A 23046-nucleotide genomic window follows, 5' to 3' on the forward strand; every position below is an offset into this window, starting at 1 on the left:
CTATCAAAGCATGGGCTGCGATACACCGCCCGCCAAGGGGAATTCCAAACACTGAAAATAAGCGCCTACCAGTAAACAGCACATTTTTGTACTAGGAATAACTCAGCTGCTACTGGGCCGATTGCGCTGAAACTTGGACTGTGGGTGGAGGGGGCACTCATCTGGCGATGCATGGTCATGTGTGACAGGTAGGGTGGATCGATTGCACGTGCGCACGTGAGGGGTCCACTTATACATCTCAAGAACGGCTGGGCCGATTTCGCTCAAATTTTGTACACCGTTAGGAACAATTTAGAAAGGTGGCTGGCACAAGTCATCTAGAGTCTCAGTTAGCGCGTGCGCACGTGCAGTTGGCCGCTTTTATATCTCAAGAGCGGCTGGGCCGATTGCGCTCAAATTTGGTACATTACTTTAATCGAGTATGAGAAGGGTAACTACGTGTAGGTTATGAGTAAGGTAGGGTGTGTGTTGGGTAGGGTAGGATAGGGTGGGTTTGAGTTCGATAAAGGCAAACCATGAGAAAGGCTCTAACAACCCGCAACCAGCACCAGCATACCATGCTGTTCAAACAAATATCCAACTCCGACAAAATAAGACAAATAAAAATCAAAAGTTCCCACACCCAAACTAATGCCCCCTCAAACGCATCTATCAAAACGCACAGTTAGGTATAGCGCAAAACATGCCATCTAGTCTATCTATATTATGAATTATAACATGTCCGTACGTGTGTCATGCCTTATGTGTCTTATTGCGCCTGAAAGGCGCCGCGTAGCGACGTGAAATTTGGCATGCCGAATCGATGGGTTGAGGCGACCTCTGTATTAAAATTTGGGACAGATTGGTCCAGGGGTACGCCGTCAGCACGCGCTCGCGTGCGCCATAGGGTTAACACGGGAAACGGTCAAAACGAACATCGGACGAAAACCGGCCTGCGGCGCCCGCTTCCCGGCTGTATAAGTCGGCAACGGGTGGGCGCAGCGAGAAGCGGTTTTCACCACTGGATAGAGGAGAGATGGAACTAGCGTATTGATATGGTTTCATTGTATAGCACGCGCCACGTGCAAGACAGCACCCCCGGTTGTGAAAAAATGACCGATTTCGTGCATTGCGAAGGAAAAATCGATGCCGCTGGAAAACGGCTTGACGGAATGAAATCGGTGTTGTATCATTTTGCAGACAAATGTACGTGTAATAATAGGAAAGCAAATAAAAAGTGACGATCCGTACCATTTCTTTAATAATGAAAAATTAATTTGAAAATTTGATTTGCACGGAGCGCGATGTCCTTTACAACACCAAAACGTATTGAAAACGATGATCAATCGTTATGAAACCTGCATATTCGGAAAGAGCATTCTTTTCTGACCAATATCCACCCAAAATATTATCGAAAAGTCAATAAACTTTTGTGAAAATGACTCAAGCACACGACCGTGTTTCGCTAGCGTCACGCTGTTTCCGACGGATTTTTACTGATTGAGTCGGAATGGAAAACTATCGCCCCCTACCGGGAATCGAACCCGGGACCTTCATGATGGAATGCAGCTACGCTACCGACTGCGCCAGAGCGGACTCACGTGGGTGACGCTCCAATCTATATTATGAATTATAACATGTCCGTACGTGTGTCATGCCTTATGTGTCTTATTGCGCCTGAAAGGCGCCGCGTAGCGACGTGAAATTTGGCATGCCGAATCGATGGGTTGAGGCGACCTCTGTATTAAAATTTGGGACAGATTGGTCCAGGGGTACGCCGTCAGCACGCGCTCGCGTGCGCCATAGGGTTAACACGGGAAACGGTCAAAACGAACATCGGACGAAAACCGGCCTGCGGCGCCCGCTTCCCGGCTGTATAAGTCGGCAACGGGTGGGCGCAGCGAGAAGCGGTTTTCACCACTGGATAGAGGAGAGATGGAACTAGCGTATTGATATGGTTTCATTGTATAGCACGCGCCACGTGCAAGACAGCACCCCCGGTTGTGAAAAAATGACCGATTTCGTGCATTGCGAAGGAAAAATCGATGCCGCTGGAAAACGGCTTGACGGAATGAAATCGGTGTTGTATCATTTTGCAGACAAATGTACGTGTAATAATAGGAAAGCAAATAAAAAGTGACGATCCGTACCATTTCTTTAATAATGAAAAATTAATTTGAAAATTTGATTTGCACGGAGCGCGATGTCCTTTACAACACCAAAACGTATTGAAAACGATGATCAATCGTTATGAAACCTGCATATTCGGAAAGAGCATTCTTTTCTGACCAATATCCACCCAAAATATTATCGAAAAGTCAATAAACTTTTGTGAAAATGACTCAAGCACACGACCGTGTTTCGCTAGCGTCACGCTGTTTCCGACGGATTTTTACTGATTGAGTCGGAATGGAAAACTATCGCCCCCTACCGGGAATCGAACCCGGGACCTTCATGATGGAATGCAGCTACGCTACCGACTGCGCCAGAGCGGACTCACGTGGGTGACGCTCCAATCTATATTATGAATTATAACATGTCCGTACGTGTGTCATGCCTTATGTGTCTTATTGCGCCTGAAAGGCGCCGCGTAGCGACGTGAAATTTGGCATGCCGAATCGATGGGTTGAGGCGACCTCTGTATTAAAATTTGGGACAGATTGGTCCAGGGGTACGCCGTCAGCACGCGCTCGCGTGCGCCATAGGGTTAACACGGGAAACGGTCAAAACGAACATCGGACGAAAACCGGCCTGCGGCGCCCGCTTCCCGGCTGTATAAGTCGGCAACGGGTGGGCGCAGCGAGAAGCGGTTTTCACCACTGGATAGAGGAGAGATGGAACTAGCGTATTGATATGGTTTCATTGTATAGCACGCGCCACGTGCAAGACAGCACCCCCGGTTGTGAAAAAATGACCGATTTCGTGCATTGCGAAGGAAAAATCGATGCCGCTGGAAAACGGCTTGACGGAATGAAATCGGTGTTGTATCATTTTGCAGACAAATGTACGTGTAATAATAGGAAAGCAAATAAAAAGTGACGATCCGTACCATTTCTTTAATAATGAAAAATTAATTTGAAAATTTGATTTGCACGGAGCGCGATGTCCTTTACAACACCAAAACGTATTGAAAACGATGATCAATCGTTATGAAACCTGCATATTCGGAAAGAGCATTCTTTTCTGACCAATATCCACCCAAAATATTATCGAAAAGTCAATAAACTTTTGTGAAAATGACTCAAGCACACGACCGTGTTTCGCTAGCGTCACGCTGTTTCCGACGGATTTTTACTGATTGAGTCGGAATGGAAAACTATCGCCCCCTACCGGGAATCGAACCCGGGACCTTCATGATGGAATGCAGTTACGCTACCGACTGCGCCAGAGCGGACTCACGTGGGTGACGCTCCAATACCGTAGTAAATCAGATCTTGGTAAGCAAATGACTGAAATTTTAATGCGGAGAGAGCAAAAGTGTTTCTACGTATATAACTCATATGATTCCTTATATAACATTTTAGATATTTAAGCACACTTCATGCTAATATTTTATTTGCATAGCGTGAGAGATTTATTTATCTAAACTTGATCAAAATTTCCTTTTTTAGCCACGACCTTGATTTGTCGCATAGCAACGGGACACGCAACAATAGTGGTAAACAATTTCAGCAAGAGCAGCCGGTGAATGGGGTGAATGCACCACAGGCTCGAGTGATAGGTTTCGCTGTTGGGATTACTATTGACTATTCGAGAGGCGATCGTTTGAGTGAAATTTTGCGCCTATTTGTGCGTATTATCTGCGCTCACTTGATTGTTGATCGTGTCTAAGTAAGCCCTGATGTGAATTTCCTTGCTCAACGGCTGATCATTGAAACCATTGAAACTTTGCGCGGAATTATTTGATTGAGTAATTCGAGTCATTCGGGTAGGTACATACCTACCATACCTGCCGTTAGCTTGATTACTCATAAGTTGTCCAAAAGCATCATCTACTGTCTGCACTTTTACCCAGCTAACTTAGACAGCCATGCCGCGTAATGAGCGGGGCAGTGCTGCTCGGGCGGCGAATGCCGCGGCCCAGCGCCGGCGGCGTGAACGGATGGCGCAGGCCAGGCGGGAGGCCGAGGCACTCCGTAACGCCGAGCGGGAAAGACAGCGACGGGCGGCCTTTGATGAGGCCCACATGGAAGCAGAGGCCGAGAGACAGCGGCAGCGGAGGGCTGACATGCCCATAGAGGTACGTGACGCAGAGCGGGCGGCCAACGCGAGGGGTCACATGGAGGGGCGCCGCAGAGCCGACCGGGCCAATCGAGCCGCCTGTGACGCCGACTCCGTGCTGTCCGATCGCCAGCCGGTGGCCAGGCTCGACACGGGGGCACGCGACACGGTATGTCCGCACTGCGGCGCCCTCCTCTGGCGAGAGGAGCGGGCCACTCTGTGCTGTTCGGGGGGAAAGGTAAACCTAGATCCCCTGCCCGCCCCGCCACCGCTACTCCGTGAGCTGTGGACGGGCGACACGCTGGAGGCACGCACATTCAGACAGCACTCCCGGCGCCTGAACACGGCGCTGTCTCTGGCGTCTATGATGACACGGGAGGTGAGACCGGCGGACGGTGGGTACGCACCATCAGTGATCATACAAGGTAGGTTGTATCACCGCGTCGGTCCGCTGCAGGCCAGAGACGGGGAGCGGCCATCATTCGCCCAGATTTACGTAAATGACCCAGACTGTGACGACCCGGCGGCAGAGGCCGCCCTTCGCCTCGGACATGTGCCGCTGCCCCGCGGCACCCGGGAGCCGGAGCGGGCGCGCCTGCTGACGCTGCTCGAACAGCTGCAGGTCCTGCTGCGTCAGGTAAATCCCTATGTGCAGGACTTTATCCACGCCGCCGAGCTGCCAGAGGAGGAGGTTCAGCAGCAGAGACTGGTGGTAAGTGCCGACGCCCGCCCGGCCGACCAGCACCCCCGACGGTACAACCGCGCCGAGGGGTTCCGGGAGGTGGCCGTGCTGATGGACGAGGAGCCCGTCCATCAGGACATCGTGCTGCGTCGCCGTGCCGATGCCGAAGGTCCGTTCCTCCAGACGGTAAATGAGACGCACCGGGCGTTTGAGGCTCTGCACTTCGTGCTCCTTCTGCCGTTTGGCACAGACGGCTGGCAGCCAGACCTACGGCAGGCGGTGGCAAACGGGCGCGGGGACGTGAGGGGCGTGACGCTGATGCAGTACTACGCTCATCGGCTGCAGCTGCGACCCGACCTCGATGACTCACTGTTCCGCGCAGGACGCCTGTTTCAGGAGTACGTGTGCATGGCTTTTGCGCGCGTAGAGACCCAGCGTCTGCTGTACCTGGCTCGGAACCAGGCCGGCCTGCGTGCCGAGCTGTACCAGCGCCTCCAGGACGCGCTGCCGGGGGACGCCGAAAGGGAGCTGGCCGGCGGAGACCGCGTCGGTCAGCGTGTCATCCTGCCGGCTTCCTTCACCGGCGGGCCCCGGTACTACCAGCGCAGGTGAATTATTTACGAGCGCGTTACATTGCTTATTATGTAGAAATCGGTTGTTGAATCAAATGATTAACCCGTGCCCTGCTTGGGGGGGGGGGGGGGGTAGTGTGAATTTGAACAGCCCCGCCCCGCTGGGATTTTTCGTGAATATCTCAAAAATTGTTGCCACCGTTTTTGGTACACATCATAGATGCATTATGATATGATGTGTATCATGAAATGAAATTTTCATGATATGACCGTGTTCATGAAACTACGGATATTCTGGGCTCTCGAGAACGGAAGGGCTGTATTTTGAATACTGACGACGTTAACCCTCGCCGGCACAGGCCATTTTGCGTCCTTCGACTGCACGGGGGGGGGGGCGACCCCCCTCGCGGTTGGCCCCTAATTGAGATAGAGCCTCGCCGAAAAAAACATCGTGTAGGTCGTCACGAGACGAAGCCAACGGTACCAGGTTTTAAGGTCATAGGTCAAATGGTGACCTCTGAGGTCAGTTCAATTACCCAAAAGTCGAGAAAATCGGGACCTGTTAGAACGTCGTAAAGTGTGGCTGTTATGGGGCTTTCCGGGGTGCTAATCACGAATAGCATATTAATTTTGATCGCAATGATGTCTTCATGCATTAAGGTCAGGTCGGGTCAGGTCAGGTCAGGTCAACCAGTAGGTGTTCTGCCGGGTATTCGTGGTAGGTGTCAACCGTCTCTGTCAGCTTCATAACATGCTCCGAAATCCGAAGGCACCAAAACTACTTCGTAAATGTTCAAATGGTCGCTAAATTCGAATTCAGCTCCAAAGACTAGCCTCGAAACATGTAAATCTCGAAAAGTGAGCCGAGGTTATCAAAGGTCAATGACCTGACCCGACCTTCAGGTGACTTTGATACCCACCCTAATGCCTGGGACCAACATCATATCACATTGTTTGAACGCTTGAAACCACGAAAAGATTGCAAACGCGCGGCTAATGCGAGCCGACATACTCCGAATCGCGATTCCGGCCAAACATGGTCTCGAAAAGTAGGTCACAGGTCAAAGGTCATTTGGGTCAGGGTCATGAAATTTTCATGATATGACCGTGTTCATGAAACTACGGATATTCTGGGCTCTCGAGAACGGAAGGGCTCTATTTTGAATACTGATGACGTCACATTTGTGTCGTGAGGTCACGAAAGGCCACAATTCCAAAGAGCCACACAATCTCATCCCCCTCTCTCTCCCCCCAATCAGTTGGTCGCGTTGTGATAGGTGTATATGTCAGCCTTCAGATAGGATTTTTGCGATACTTCATTTCCTCATTTGGTGTTTCACCTTTGTCTCAATGTATCAGGTACCAAGACGCCATGGCCATCGTGCGAGTGTACGGCAGGCCGACGTACTTCGTGACGTTCACCTGCAACCCAAACTGGCCTGAGATCCAGGCGGCGCTCCTGCCCGGCCAGGATGCGCAGTCCCGCCCCGATCTGGTGGCCAGGGTGTTCCACCTAAAGCTGAAGGCCCTGCTGAAGGAGCTCACCACCAGCGGCATCTTCGGACGCTGTGTCTCCATGCTGATGGTGGTCGAGTTCCAAAAACGAGGTGAGTAGGCACTAAAGGTTTGTGTTCGTGTGTGTGTGTGGGGGGGGGGCAAGGGGGGGAGGAGGGAGTGTGAAGGCAACCGATACAGCTCATCATGCATCAATTTTACGTCGTGTGCATAATTTTAGCGCTCAGGTCACTTAGGTCAGGTCGAACTTACAAGTCAAAACCGCAAGATTTTTTTTTCAGAATCGCAACATCTGCCCAGTTGCAATGAGCAAAGTGCAGCTTATGGCCAGCGGCAGCAGTGGCCCGAAAGGTCATGTTGGTTCATAAAAAGGTCACCACCGCGTTTTTCCGACGTTAACTTTTTCTTGATGCATGGCAGAGCAATGAAAGCACCTGAATTGTGTGAATTTCACCGTCTATGATCGATTGATAAGTAACATTGCCCTTTCCTGTTAGGTCGTTACCCTCACCTGAGGTAAACTTTTCAGGTTAATATTTTACCTCATTCAACGTATTTGACTGGTCATGCACCCGTTAGGTTATGACTTTGACCTGAAGTAAATTTTTTTAAGGTCCTATTCTATCTCAAACGCCGCTTAAAACATTATTTACTTTCCCTGCAGGTCTGCCGCACGGCCATATCCTGGTCATCGTCCGGCAGGAGGACCGCCCGCGGACTGCCGACGATGTAGACGCAGTGATCACCGCGGAACTGCCCGACCCGGCCAGGTCAGACCAGGCGCGCCGCCTGCACGAGATCGTGGTGAGTACCATGGTACATCGCCAGTGCGGCGCCGCCAACCCGACGGCCGCCTGCATGGACGGCGGCCGCTGCTCCAAGGGCTTCCCCAAGCCGTTCGCCAACGCGACAGAGTGGCGGGATGACCATCCGTACCCTGTCTACAGGCGGCGACCGGCGGCCGAGGGCGGCCAGGAGTTTGTGCGTGACGGACGGCTCATCACCAACCAGTGGGTGGTACCCTTCTCTCCATACCTGTCCCTAAAATATGAGGCGCACGTGAACGTGGAGGTGTGCTGTTCGGTGCAGAGTGTGAAGTATCTTTTCAGGTACATCTACAAGGGCCCGGACCGCCAGATGGTGCGCGCTGACAACCTGATCGGCGGCGATGACGAGATCGCCGAGTACCAGGACATGCGCTCGATCGGCGCCAGTGAGGCCTGCTGGCGTCTGTTCGACATGCCGATGAGCCAGCGGCAGCCGAACGTGGTCGCCCTACAGGTGCACCTCGAGGACCACCAGCTGGTGTACTTCGAGCCGGGACAGGAGCGGCAGGCGGCCCAGGCCGCCCGACGCACCCACCTCACCGCCTGGCTGGAGTATAATCGGGAGTCGGCCGCCGCCGACCCGGACTGCCGCCGACTGCTCTACCCGGACTTCCCGTCCCGGTATACCTGGCAGGCCGGCCAGAAGGTGTGGCGCAAGAGGCGCCAACAGCAGGCGGCAGAGGCAATCGGCCGCGTGGTGAGCCTCTCACCGCGTCACGGCGACGTGTTCTACCTCCGCGTGCTGCTGCACCACGTCGCGGGGGCGGCGTCCTTTGAGGAGCTGCGCACCGTGGACGGCGTGGTCTGTGCCACCTATCGTGAGGCGTGCTGTCTGCGCGGCCTTCTGCAGGACGACCGCGAGTGGGAGGTGACGATGGAGGACGCGGCGCACGCACAGATGCCGGCTCAAATCCGGCGCCTCTTCGTGACGCTGCTGCTCTTCTGTGCACCAGCCGATCCGTCAGAGCTGTTCAGGCGTCACCTGGACGCCATGTCTGATGACTTCGGCCGCCGTCATCGCGACCTGCCGGACGAGCTGCGCGCTGCACTAACACTGGTGGACCTGGAGCGGCAGCTACAGCAGGCCGGCAAAGAGCTCCGAGACTTCGGTCTGCCGGAGGTGACGCCCGATCAGCGGGCGCAAGCGGCTGAGCTGCAGCAGGCCGCCGAGCTGCGCCAGCTGCCGCGGCTCATTCAGGAGGAGCTGGAGTATGACGCAGCAGCGCTCAGAGACCAGGTGGCCATCCAGCTGCCCACTCTGCTGCCGCCGCAGCGCCACGTCTTCGACCTGGTGATGACGGCCGTCGACGGGCGGCGTCCGCTGGCCGTGTTCGTGGACGCCGCTGGCGGCACCGGAAAGACGTACGTCTTCAACACGCTGCTGGCGGCGGTGCGCTCTCAGGGTCTGGTAGCGCTCGCTGTGGCCTTCAGTGGAATCGCTGCCACTCTGCTGGACGGCGGGCGCACATACCACTCGCGATTCAAGGCACCGCTGCAGGTGGACGCGACATCAACGTGCGCCATCAGCGCGCAGAGCCCGCTGGCGGAGCTCATCCGACGGACGGCGCTCATCGTGTGGGACGAGGCTCCCATGGCCCACCGTCACCACCTGGAGGCGTTCGACCGCACGCTGCGTGACGTCACTGGCAGCGAGGAGCCGTTCGGCGGCAAACTCCTCGTGCTGGGCGGGGATTTCCGCCAAATTCTCCCAGTCATCAGGTAACTAGCAACAACAGGCATTCAGTGTGTATGAGAAAAAAAAAATGTGTATCCAAAAATAGCTGTGGTACGTTTGCTATTTTTAGTGTAATTGAATACGACTGATATAATGCTCTTCCGCGCAATCGCATTACTGCAGTTAACAGTTTAACATGTGAACTAAGTCGTAGCCATGAACATTCAACCGCTATGCCTTCAGAACGTATTCACTGATTTATATCGATGCCAGCGTCGTAAACATACTGCCGCAGCGGATTGATCGTAGACCGCATGCTTTGTGGTTTCTTTAGCTTCGCCCTGGTGGGAGGGGCTTTTTGACCACACTCGCCAGTTTACACTCACACTCGCCCACACAGTGAGCCCAGTAAAGAAATTTGAGCTAAATTTGTTATGGCCGATAATAGATCAAATGTGCATCGTATGAGTTATTTCTTATCTCCGGTCACATAAGGTCAACGGGTCTCCAGATTAAGATTAAGACGGGTCATCCAGCATTTTTTGCGATAACTTTAGGTAAACATGTTAGAACGATGCAAACACGTTAGTTAGATGGATTCAGTTAAACGACACAAATCGACAGTTATGACACATGACATTTTCTGGTAGGGTCACGACCTCGACCCTAGGTCAGATTTTGCAGTCGGTCTTTTGAGGTGAGATTATACTTCATTCGACGCGTCTCAACGAGCGGAATGCGTCGCAGATAAAATCGACAGTACAACCTTGATGAGAAAGTTTCGCAGAAAAACGTTTCCCGCAAAATGTTAATGCTTTAGTTTTTCCCCTGTGGCTTAGACCCCCACCAGGGCGCCGGCTAAACAGCCATTTCTGAGCATAAGTGGCCGTCTCGGCGCGTTTTTATATGCATATTTTTGTCCGTTTCAGGCACGGTACCCGCGCACAGGTGGTGGACGCCTGTCTGCGGCGGTCAGCGCTGTGGCGTCACTTCATTGTGGCGCCGCTGCTGGAGAACATGCGGGCGCGGCGGGCAGCCGGGCCGGACGGTCCAGAGCTGCGGGCGTTCTGTGACTGGCTGCTCGAGCTGGGAGAGGGACGCGCAGAGGGCCCCGAGGATGGGTTTGTTCAGCTGCCCCCGCACCTGGTGATGGACGCCGATGTCGACGCTGTCATTGACTGGGTGTTTGATGACCTGGCAGGGCGACACGGCGACCGGGAGTGGATGGCGTCGCGGGCTGTGCTCGCGCCGCGAAACACTCGGGTCGACGAGCTGAACGCCGCAGTCACCGAGCGCTTCCCCGGAGAGGCCGTCCGCCTGCTGAGCGCCGACAGTCTGGTGGAGGAGGCCGAGCAGCTGGATATTCCACATGAGTATCTAAACACTCTGTGCGCTCCCGGCTTCCCACCTCACTGCTTGATGATAAAGCCAGGCATGCCACTCATGCTACTTCGTAATCTGTCCGCCACTGACGGACTGTGCAATGGCACGCGACTAATCGCTGGTCGTATCATCAGCCCGCGACTCATGGAGGCCACTATCGCCTGCGGCAAAAACGCCGGAAGGCAAGTGCTTATTCCACGGCTTCCACTCCAGCCCCCGGATGACGCGTTTCCCTTCCGCTGGGAGCGTCGCCAGTTCCCCGTGCGGCCAGGTTTCGCCATGACGGTGAACAAAGCCCAGGGGCAGACGCTCGGTCGGGTCGCGGTCTTCCTGGAGGAGCCAGTGTTCAGTCACGGGCAGCTGTACGTGGCTGCATCGCGGGTCGGCCGGCCGGCGGATCTGAGGATCGCGCTGCCCAGAGGTGGCCAGGGCGCAACACCCAATGTGGTGTACACGGAGGTGATGGGCCGAGGTGATGGCCGGTAGATCAACGGGTCGCAGAGGCGACGGGTAGCCAGAGCGCTACGAGCAACGCGGAGAGGAGGAGCGAGGAGCAACGAGGAGAAAACGGCCGGCCGACCGTGATGCAGGACGGATAAATCCTGGCGAGCCAATGCGCCGTCAAGTGGAAAATTTACACATTTAACATAATGCCGCAACTGGCTTTGGTGACCTCCAATGCGCGAGCGCAACTTATATTTTGAGGATAAATCAATGTATTGAGTGGCATGTTATAAAACATGTTTGATATGCTCTGATGATATATTTGATATTTGATGATATATTTTGATATTTGAGAGCACATCTAACAATGGGCGTTTGCCCCCAGCTATACAATCGGCTGCGAGTAGCACACACCGAGTACTTCTCGGGGGGCCTTATTGCCGCTGCCCACGGCCGCCGTGTCTTCCCTCACCAGAGGTGTGCGCTCTGCACTCGGTGAGGGGTCTCGGGCGTTAAATAGAGACGCAATCCGATGTGGCAGCCTCCACGTGGCGGGTTGCGGGGTAAAAGCTAATAGCCACACAGAGCGACACGTAAGTATTTCACTGTTGTATTCACTAGATTTGATTGCGTTGCAGAAACATGTCATGTGCTGTCACCTGCCCACTGCATCTGCTTCCACTTCTTATCACGACATGACTTAGTGTCAGCCCCGAGGAAGGCAAGAGGACGCACGAGCGCTGCGCTGGATTCTCCGACAGCATCTTCTCAGTCGCGGTGGTGACTGATACAACCAGCGTCTTACGGGTAAGGCAAGAAGTAAAGTATGGTTTGGTATGTGTTGAGTAGAGCTTCTGGGTAGGGTAGGATAGTGTAGCGTATGGCAAGGTTGAGTGCATAAGGGGCCAGCATGCGAAAGACTCAAACAACCCGTAATCAGCACCAGCACACTTTAAAGTATCAAATTTCACCTAACTTATACGAATGAAAATATAACCTCATACATCAAACTAATGGCCCCATGAACAATAGCAATCGAAACGTACAGTTATCGCGTGTATCCATCCATCAATCCTGGGTAGGGTAGGGTATTGTAGTGTATGTTAAGTTTGAGTGCATAAGGGCCCAACATCCGAAAGACTCAAACAACCCGGTAATCAGCACCAGCATACCATACAGTTCAATTAAAACCAAATGTCAAACTTCACCTAGCTCATACAAATAAAAATATAACCGCATACACCCAAACTAATGCCCCCGTTAAACATATCTATCAAAACGCACAGTTATCGCGCAAACATGGCCATCTATCTAGTCTATATTATGAATTATAACATGTCCGTACGTGTGTCATGCCTTATGTGTCTTATTGCGCCTGAAAGGCGCCGCGTAGCGACGTGAAATTTGGCATGCCGAATCGATGGGTTGAGGCGACCTCTGTATTAAAATTTGGGACAGATTGGTCCAGGGGTACGCCGTCAGCACGCGCTCGCGTGCGCCATAGGGTTAACACGGGAAACGGTCAAAACGAACATCGGACGAAAACCGGCCTGCGGCGCCCGCTTCCCGGCTGTATAAGTCGGCAACGGGTGGGCGCAGCGAGAAGCGGTTTTCACCACTGGATAGAGGAGAGATGGAACTAGCGTATTGATATGGTTTCATTGTATAGCACGCGCCACGTGCAAGACAGCACCCCCGGTTGTGAAAAAATGACCGATTTCGTGCATTGCGAAGGAAAAATCGATGCCGCTGGAAAACGGCTTGACGGAATGAAATCGGTGTTGTATCATTTTGCAGACAAATGTACGTGTAATAATAGGAAAGCAAATAAAAAGTGACGATCCGTACCATTTCTTTAATAATGAAAAATTAATTTGAAAATTTGATTTGCACGGAGCGCGATGTCCTTTACAACACCAAAACGTATTGAAAACGATGATCAATCGTTATGAAACCTGCATATTCGGAAAGAGCATTCTTTTCTGACCAATATCCACCCAAAATATTATCGAAAAGTCAATAAACTTTTGTGAAAATGACTCAAGCACACGACCGTGTTTCGCTAGCGTCACGCTGTTTCCGACGGATTTTTACTGATTGAGTCGGAATGGAAAACTATCGCCCCCTACCGGGAATCGAACCCGGGACCTTCATGATGGAATGCAGCTACGCTACCGACTGCGCCAGAGCGGACTCACGTGGGTGACGCTCCAATACCGTAGTAAATCAGATCTTGGTAAGCAAATGACTGAAATTTTAATGCGGAGAGAGCAAAAGTGTTTCTACGTATATAACTCATATGATTCCTTATATAACATTTTAGATATTTAAGCACACTTCATGCTAATATTTTATTTGCATAGCGTGAGAGATTTATTTATCTAAACTTGATCAAAATTTCCTTTTTTAGCCACGACCTTGATTTGTCGCATAGCAACGGGACACGCAACAATAGTGGTAAACAATTTCAGCAAGAGCAGCCGGTGAATGGGGTGAATGCACCACAGGCTCGAGTGATAGGTTTCGCTGTTGGGATTACTATTGACTATTCGAGAGGCGATCGTTTGAGTGAAATTTTGCGCCTATTTGTGCGTATTATCTGCGCTCACTTGATTGTTGATCGTGTCTAAGTAAGCCCTGATGTGAATTTCCTTGCTCAACGGCTGATCATTGAAACCATTGAAACTTTGCGCGGAATTATTTGATTGAGTAATTCGAGTCATTCGGGTAGGTACATACCTACCATACCTGCCGTTAGCTTGATTACTCATAAGTTGTCCAAAAGCATCATCTACTGTCTGCACTTTTACCCAGCTAACTTAGACAGCCATGCCGCGTAATGAGCGGGGCAGTGCTGCTCGGGCGGCGAATGCCGCGGCCCAGCGCCGGCGGCGTGAACGGATGGCGCAGGCCAGGCGGGAGGCCGAGGCACTCCGTAACGCCGAGCGGGAAAGACAGCGACGGGCGGCCTTTGATGAGGCCCACATGGAAGCAGAGGCCGAGAGACAGCGGCAGCGGAGGGCTGACATGCCCATAGAGGTACGTGACGCAGAGCGGGCGGCCAACGCGAGGGGTCACATGGAGGGGCGCCGCAGAGCCGACCGGGCCAATCGAGCCGCCTGTGACGCCGACTCCGTGCTGTCCGATCGCCAGCCGGTGGCCAGGCTCGACACGGGGGCACGCGACACGGTATGTCCGCACTGCGGCGCCCTCCTCTGGCGAGAGGAGCGGGCCACTCTGTGCTGTTCGGGGGGAAAGGTAAACCTAGATCCCCTGCCCGCCCCGCCACCGCTACTCCGTGAGCTGTGGACGGGCGACACGCTGGAGGCACGCACATTCAGACAGCACTCCCGGCGCCTGAACACGGCGCTGTCTCTGGCGTCTATGATGACACGGGAGGTGAGACCGGCGGACGGTGGGTACGCACCATCAGTGATCATACAAGGTAGGTTGTATCACCGCGTCGGTCCGCTGCAGGCCAGAGACGGGGAGCGGCCATCATTCGCCCAGATTTACGTAAATGACCCAGACTGTGACGACCCGGCGGCAGAGGCCGCCCTTCGCCTCGGACATGTGCCGCTGCCCCGCGGCACCCGGGAGCCGGAGCGGGCGCGCCTGCTGACGCTGCTCGAACAGCTGCAGGTCCTGCTGCGTCAGGTAAATCCCTATGTGCAGGACTTTATCCACGCCGCCGAGCTGCCAGAGGAGGAGGTTCAGCAGCAGAGACTGGTGGTAAGTGCCGACGCCCGCCCGGCCGACCAGCACCCCCGACGGTACAACCGCGCCGAGGGGTTCCGGGAGGTGGCCGTGCTGATGGACGAGGAGCCCGTCCATCAGGACATCGTGCTGCGTCGCCGTGCCGATGCCGAAGGTCCGTTCCTCCAGACGGTAAATGAGACGCACCGGGCGTTTGAGGCTCTGCACTTCGTGCTCCTTCTGCCGTTTGGCACAGACGGCTGGCAGCCGGACCTACGGCAGGCGGTGGCAAACGGGCGCGGGGACGTGAGGGGCGTGACGCTGATGCAGTACTACGCTCATCGGCTGCAGCTGCGACCCGACCTCGATGACTCACTGTTCCGCGCAGGACGCCTGTTTCAGGAGTACGTGTGCATGGCTTTTGCGCGCGTAGAGACCCAGCGTCTGCTGTACCTGGCTCGGAACCAGGCCGGCCTGCGTGCCGAGCTGTACCAGCGCCTCCAGGACGCGCTGCCGGGGGACGCCGAAAGGGAGCTGGCCGGCGGAGACCGCGTCGGTCAGCGTGTCATCCTGCCGGCTTCCTTCACCGGCGGGCCCCGGTACTACCAGCGCAGGTGAATTATTTACGAGCGCGTTACATTGCTTATTATGTAGAAATCGGTTGTTGAATCAAATGATTAACCCGTGCCCTGCTGGGGGGGGGGGGGGGTAGTGTGAATTTGAACAGCCCCGCCCCGCTGGGATTTTTCGTGAATATCTCAAAAATTGTTGCCACCGTTTTTGGTACACATCATAGATGCATTATGATATGATGTGTATCATGAAATGAAATTTTCATGATATGACCGTGTTCATGAAACTACGGATATTCTGGGCTCTCGAGAACGGAAGGGCTGTATTTTGAATACTGACGACGTTAACCCTCGCCGGCACAGGCCATTTTGCGTCCTTCGACTGCACGGGGGGGGGGGGCGACCCCCCTCGCGGTTGGCCCCTAATTGAGATAGAGCCTCGCCGAAAAAAACATCGTGTAGGTCGTCACGAGACGAAGCCAACGGTACCAGGTTTTAAGGTCATAGGTCAAATGGTGACCTCTGAGGTCAGTTCAATTACCCAAAAGTCGAGAAAATCGGGACCTGTTAGAACGTCGTAAAGTGTGGCTGTTATGGGGCTTTCCGGGGTGCTAATCACGAATAGCATATTAATTTTGATCGCAATGATGTCTTCATGCATTAAGGTCAGGTCGGGTCAGGTCAGGTCAGGTCAACCAGTAGGTGTTCTGCCGGGTATTCGTGGTAGGTGTCAACCGTCTCTGTCAGCTTCATAACATGCTCCGAAATCCGAAGGCACCAAAACTACTTCGTAAATGTTCAAATGGTCGCTAAATTCGAATTCAGCTCCAAAGACTAGCCTCGAAACATGTAAATCTCGAAAAGTGAGCCGAGGTTATCAAAGGTCAATGACCTGACCCGACCTTCAGGTGACTTTGATACCCACCCTAATGCCTGGGACCAACATCATATCACATTGTTTGAACGCTTGAAACCACGAAAAGATTGCAAACGCGCGGCTAATGCGAGCCGACATACTCCGAATCGCGATTCCGGCCAAACATGGTCTCGAAAAGTAGGTCACAGGTCAAAGGTCATTTGGGTCAGGGTCATGAAATTTTCATGATATGACCGTGTTCATGAAACTACGGATATTCTGGGCTCTCGAGAACGGAAGGGCTCTATTTTGAATACTGATGACGTCACATTTGTGTCGTGAGGTCACGAAAGGCCACAATTCCAAAGAGCCACACAATCTCATCCCCCTCTCTCTCCCCCCAATCAGTTGGTCGCGTTGTGATAGGTGTATATGTCAGCCTTCAGATAGGATTTTTGCGATACTTCATTTCCTCATTTGGTGTTTCACCTTTGTCTCAATGTATCAGGTACCAAGACGCCATGGCCATCGTGCGAGTGTACGGCAGGCCGACGTACTTCGTGACGTTCACCTGCAACCCAAACTGGCCTGAGATCCAGGCGGCGCTCCTGCCCGGCCAGGATGCGCAGTCCCGCCCCGATCTGGTGGCCAGGGTGTTCCACCTAAAGCTGAAGGCCCTGCTGAAGGAGCTCACCACCAGCGGCATCTTCGGACGCTGTGTCTCCATGCTGATGGTGGTCGAGTTCCAAAAACGAGGTGAGTAGGCACTAAAGGTTTGTGTTCGTGTGTGTGTGTGGGGGGGGGGCAAGGGGGGGAGGAGGGAGTGTGAAGGCAACCGATACAGCTCATCATGCATCAATTTTACGTCGTGTGCATAATTTTAGCGCTCAGGTCACTTAGGTCAGGTCGAACTTACAAGTCAAAACCGCAAGATTTTTTTTTCAGAATCGCAACATCTGCCCAGTTGCAATGAGCAAAGTGCAGCTTATGGCCAGCGGCAGCAGTGGCCCGAAAGGTCATGTTGGTTCATAAAAAGGTCACCACCGCGTTTTTCCGACGTTAACTTTTTCTTGATGCATGGCAGAGCAATGAAAGCACCTGAATTGTGTGAATTTCACCGTCTATGATCGATTGATAAGTAACATTGCCCTTTCCTGTTAGGTCGTTACCCTCACCTGAGGTAAACTTTTCAGGTTAATATTTTACCTCATTCAACGTATTTGACTGGTCATGCACCCGTTAGGTTATGACTTTGACCTGAAGTAAATTTTTTTAAGGTCCTATTCTATCTCAAACGCCGCTTAAAACATTATTTACTTTCCCTGCAGGTCTGCCGCACGGCCATATCCTGGTCATCGTCCGGCAGGAGGACCGCCCGCGGACTGCCGACGATGTAGACGCAGTGATCACCGCGGAACTGCCCGACCCGGCCAGGTCAGACCAGGCGCGCCGCCTGCACGAGATCGTGGTGAGTACCATGGTACATCGCCAGTGCGGCGCCGCCAACCCGACGGCCGCCTGCATGGACGGCGGCCGCTGCTCCAAGGGCTTCCCCAAGCCGTTCGCCAACGCGACAGAGTGGCGGGATGACCATCCGTACCCTGTCTACAGGCGGCGACCGGCGGCCGAGGGCGGCCAGGAGTTTGTGCGTGACGGACGGCTCATCACCAACCAGTGGGTGGTACCCTTCTCTCCATACCTGTCCCTAAAATATGAGGCGCACGTGAACGTGGAGGTGTGCTGTTCGGTGCAGAGTGTGAAGTATCTTTTCAGGTACATCTACAAGGGCCCGGACCGCCAGATGGTGCGCGCTGACAACCTGATCGGCGGCGATGACGAGATCGCCGAGTACCAGGACATGCGCTCGATCGGCGCCAGTGAGGCCTGCTGGCGTCTGTTCGACATGCCGATGAGCCAGCGGCAGCCGAACGTGGTCGCCCTACAGGTGCACCTCGAGGACCACCAGCTGGTGTACTTCGAGCCGGGACAGGAGCGGCAGGCGGCCCAGGCCGCCCGACGCACCCACCTCACCGCCTGGCTGGAGTATAATCGGGAGTCGGCCGCCGCCGACCCGGACTGCCGCCGACTGCTCTACCCGGACTTCCCGTCCCGGTATACCTGGCAGGCCGGCCAGAAGGTGTGGCGCAAGAGGCGCCAACAGCAGGCGGCAGAGGCAATCGGCCGCGTGGTGAGCCTCTCACCGCGTCACGGCGACGTGTTCTACCTCCGCGTGCTGCTGCACCACGTCGCGGGGGCGGCGTCCTTTGAGGAGCTGCGCACCGTGGACGGCGTGGTCTGTGCCACCTATCGTGAGGCGTGCTGTCTGCGCGGCCTTCTGCAGGACGACCGCGAGTGGGAGGTGACGATGGAGGACGCGGCGCACGCACAGATGCCGGCTCAAATCCGGCGCCTCTTCGTGACGCTGCTGCTCTTCTGTGCACCAGCCGATCCGTCAGAGCTGTTCAGGCGTCACCTGGACGCCATGTCTGATGACTTCGGCCGCCGTCATCGCGACCTGCCGGACGAGCTGCGCGCTGCACTAACACTGGTGGACCTGGAGCGGCAGCTACAGCAGGCCGGCAAAGAGCTCCGAGACTTCGGTCTGCCGGAGGTGACGCCCGATCAGCGGGCGCAAGCGGCTGAGCTGCAGCAGGCCGCCGAGCTGCGCCAGCTGCCGCGGCTCATTCAGGAGGAGCTGGAGTATGACGCAGCAGCGCTCAGAGACCAGGTGGCCATCCAGCTGCCCACTCTGCTGCCGCCGCAGCGCCACGTCTTCGACCTGGTGATGACGGCCGTCGACGGGCGGCGTCCGCTGGCCGTGTTCGTGGACGCCGCTGGCGGCACCGGAAAGACGTACGTCTTCAACACGCTGCTGGCGGCGGTGCGCTCTCAGGGTCTGGTAGCGCTCGCTGTGGCCTTCAGTGGAATCGCTGCCACTCTGCTGGACGGCGGGCGCACATACCACTCGCGATTCAAGGCACCGCTGCAGGTGGACGCGACATCAACGTGCGCCATCAGCGCGCAGAGCCCGCTGGCGGAGCTCATCCGACGGACGGCGCTCATCGTGTGGGACGAGGCTCCCATGGCCCACCGTCACCACCTGGAGGCGTTCGACCGCACGCTGCGTGACGTCACTGGCAGCGAGGAGCCGTTCGGCGGCAAAGTCCTCGTGCTGGGCGGGGATTTCCGCCAAATTCTCCCAGTCATCAGGTAACTAGCAACAACAGGCATTCAGTGTGTATGAGAAAAAAAAAATGTGTATCCAAAAATAGCTGTGGTACGTTTGCTATTTTTAGTGTAATTGAATACGACTGATATAATGCTCTTCCGCGCAATCGCATTACTGCAGTTAACAGTTTAACATGTGAACTAAGTCGTAGCCATGAACATTCAACCGCTATGCCTTCAGAACGTATTCACTGATTTATATCGATGCCAGCGTCGTAAACATACTGCCGCAGCGGATTGATCGTAGACCGCATGCTTTGTGGTTTCTTTAGCTTCGCCCTGGTGGGAGGGGCTTTTTGACCACACTCGCCAGTTTACACTCACACTCGCCCACACAGTGAGCCCAGTAAAGAAATTTGAGCTAAATTTGTTATGGCCGATAATAGATCAAATGTGCATCGTATGAGTTATTTCTTATCTCCGGTCACATAAGGTCAACGGGTCTCCAGATTAAGATTAAGACGGGTCATCCAGCATTTTTTGCGATAACTTTAGGTAAACATGTTAGAACGATGCAAACACGTTAGTTAGATGGATTCAGTTAAACGACACAAATCGACAGTTATGACACATGACATTTTCTGGTAGGGTCACGACCTCGACCCTAGGTCAGATTTTGCAGTCGGTCTTTTGAGGTGAGATTATACTTCATTCGACGCGTCTCAACGAGCGGAATGCGTCGCAGATAAAATCGACAGTACAACCTTGATGAGAAAGTTTCGCAGAAAAACGTTTCCCGCAAAATGTTAATGCTTTAGTTTTTCCCCTGTGGCTTAGACCCCCACCAGGGCGCCGGCTAAACAGCCATTTCTGAGCATAAGTGGCCGTCTCGGCGCGTTTTTATATGCATATTTTTGTCCGTTTCAGGCACGGTACCCGCGCACAGGTGGTGGACGCCTGTCTGCGGCGGTCAGCGCTGTGGCGTCACTTCATTGTGGCGCCGCTGCTGGAGAACATGCGGGCGCGGCGGGCAGCCGGGCCGGACGGTCCAGAGCTGCGGGCGTTCTGTGACTGGCTGCTCGAGCTGGGAGAGGGACGCGCAGAAGGCCCCGAGGATGGGTTTGTTCAGCTGCCCCCGCACCTGGTGATGGACGCCGATGTCGACGCTGTCATTGACTGGGTGTTTGATGACCTGGCAGGGCGACACGGCGACCGGGAGTGGATGGCGTCGCGGGCTGTGCTCGCGCCGCGAAACACTCGGGTCGACGAGCTGAACGCCGCAGTCACCGAGCGCTTCCCCGGAGAGGCCGTCCGCCTGCTGAGCGCCGACAGTCTGGTGGAGGAGGCCGAGCAGCTGGATATTCCACATGAGTATCTAAACACTCTGTGCGCTCCCGGCTTCCCACCTCACTGCTTGATGATAAAGCCAGGCATGCCACTCATGCTACTTCGTAATCTGTCCGCCACTGACGGACTGTGCAATGGCACGCGACTAATCGCTGGTCGTATCATCAGCCCGCGACTCATGGAGGCCACTATCGCCTGCGGCAAAAACGCCGGAAGGCAAGTGCTTATTCCACGGCTTCCACTCCAGCCCCCGGATGACGCGTTTCCCTTCCGCTGGGAGCGTCGCCAGTTCCCCGTGCGGCCAGGTTTCGCCATGACGGTGAACAAAGCCCAGGGGCAGACGCTCGGTCGGGTCGCGGTCTTCCTGGAGGAGCCAGTGTTCAGTCACGGGCAGCTGTACGTGGCTGCATCGCGGGTCGGCCGGCCGGCGGATCTGAGGATCGCGCTGCCCAGAGGTGGCCAGGGCGCAACACCCAATGTGGTGTACACGGAGGTGATGGGCCGAGGTGATGGCCGGTAGATCAACGGGTCGCAGAGGCGACGGGTAGCCAGAGCGCTACGAGCAACGCGGAGAGGAGGAGCGAGGAGCAACGAGGAGAAAACGGCCGGCCGACCGTGATGCAGGACGGATAAATCCTGGCGAGCCAATGCGCCGTCAAGTGGAAAATTTACACATTTAACATAATGCCGCAACTGGCTTTGGTGACCTCCAATGCGCGAGCGCAACTTATATTTTGAGGATAAATCAATGTATTGAGTGGCATGTTATAAAACATGTTTGATATGCTCTGATGATATATTTGATATTTGATGATATATTTTGATATTTGAGAGCACATCTAACAATGGGCGTTTGCCCCCAGCTATACAATCGGCTGCGAGTAGCACACACCGAGTACTTCTCGGGGGGCCTTATTGCCGCTGCCCACGGCCGCCGTGTCTTCCCTCACCAGAGGTGTGCGCTCTGCACTCGGTGAGGGGTCTCGGGCGTTAAATAGAGACGCAATCCGATGTGGCAGCCTCCACGTGGCGGGTTGCGGGGTAAAAGCTAATAGCCACACAGAGCGACACGTAAGTATTTCACTGTTGTATTCACTAGATTTGATTGCGTTGCAGAAACATGTCATGTGCTGTCACCTGCCCACTGCATCTGCTTCCACTTCTTATCACGACATGACTTAGTGTCAGCCCCGAGGAAGGCAAGAGGACGCACGAGCGCTGCGCTGGATTCTCCGACAGCATCTTCTCAGTCGCGGTGGTGACTGATACAACCAGCGTCTTACGGGTAAGGCAAGAAGTAAAGTATGGTTTGGTATGTGTTGAGTAGAGCTTCTGGGTAGGGTAGGATAGTGTAGCGTATGGCAAGGTTGAGTGCATAAGGGGCCAGCATGCGAAAGACTCAAACAACCCGTAATCAGCACCAGCACACTTTAAAGTATCAAATTTCACCTAACTTATACGAATGAAAATATAACCTCATACATCAAACTAATGGCCCCATGAACAATAGCAATCGAAACGTACAGTTATCGCGTGTATCCATCCATCAATCCTGGGTAGGGTAGGGTATTGTAGTGTATGTTAAGTTTGAGTGCATAAGGGCCCAACATCCGAAAGACTCAAACAACCCGGTAATCAGCACCAGCATACCATACAGTTCAATTAAAACCAAATGTCAAACTTCACCTAGCTCATACAAATAAAAATATAACCGCATACACCCAAACTAATGCCCCCGTTAAACATATCTATCAAAACGCACAGTTATCGCGCAAACATGGCCATCTAGTCTATATTATGAATTATAAGTTGTCCGTCCATGCGTCATGCCTTATGTGTCTTATTGCGCCTGAAAGGCGCCGCGTATCGGCGTGAAATTTGGCATGCCAAATCTGTGGGCGTGGGCGGCCTTTGTATTAAAATTTGGGCGTGATCGGACCAGGGGTGCGCCGTCAGCACGCGCTCGCGTGCGCCATAGGGTTAACATGGCAAACGGTCAAAACGAACATCGGATGAAAACCGGCCTGCGGCGCCCACTTCCCGGGCCCAAAACTCGGCGACAGATTGCCGTAGCGAGGTGGGGTTGCCACTGATGGGTAGAGGAGAGAT

The 23046-nt window shown here is 54.2% G+C and overlaps 2 protein-coding genes across 2 annotated transcripts; both read left to right on the forward strand.

The window, feature by feature from the left end:
* The first annotated feature begins 4081 nt into the window (after positions 1-4081).
* Positions 4082-11340, forward strand: LOC122373517. The gene is made up of 4 exons (XM_043351649.1): positions 4082-5490; positions 6814-7061; positions 7634-9515; positions 10401-11340. Exons 1-4 carry the CDS (start codon positions 4082-4084, stop codon positions 11338-11340), a joined length of 4479 nt encoding a protein of 1492 aa, XP_043207584.1.
* Positions 11341-14199: 2859 nt separating this feature from the next.
* On the forward strand, positions 14200-21457 carry LOC122373522. Its single transcript, XM_043351662.1, has 4 exons — positions 14200-15608; positions 16931-17178; positions 17751-19632; positions 20518-21457. The coding sequence occupies exons 1-4, from the start codon at positions 14200-14202 to the stop codon at positions 21455-21457; spliced, it is 4479 nt and encodes a 1492-aa protein (XP_043207597.1).
* The last annotated feature ends 1589 nt before the right edge of the window (positions 21458-23046 follow it).

Source organism: Amphibalanus amphitrite, unplaced genomic scaffold (assembly GCF_019059575.1).
Source record: "Amphibalanus amphitrite isolate SeventyFive unplaced genomic scaffold, NRLGWU_Aamphi_draft 001509F_arrow, whole genome shotgun sequence".
Taxonomy (NCBI): domain Eukaryota; kingdom Metazoa; phylum Arthropoda; class Thecostraca; order Balanomorpha; family Balanidae; genus Amphibalanus; species Amphibalanus amphitrite.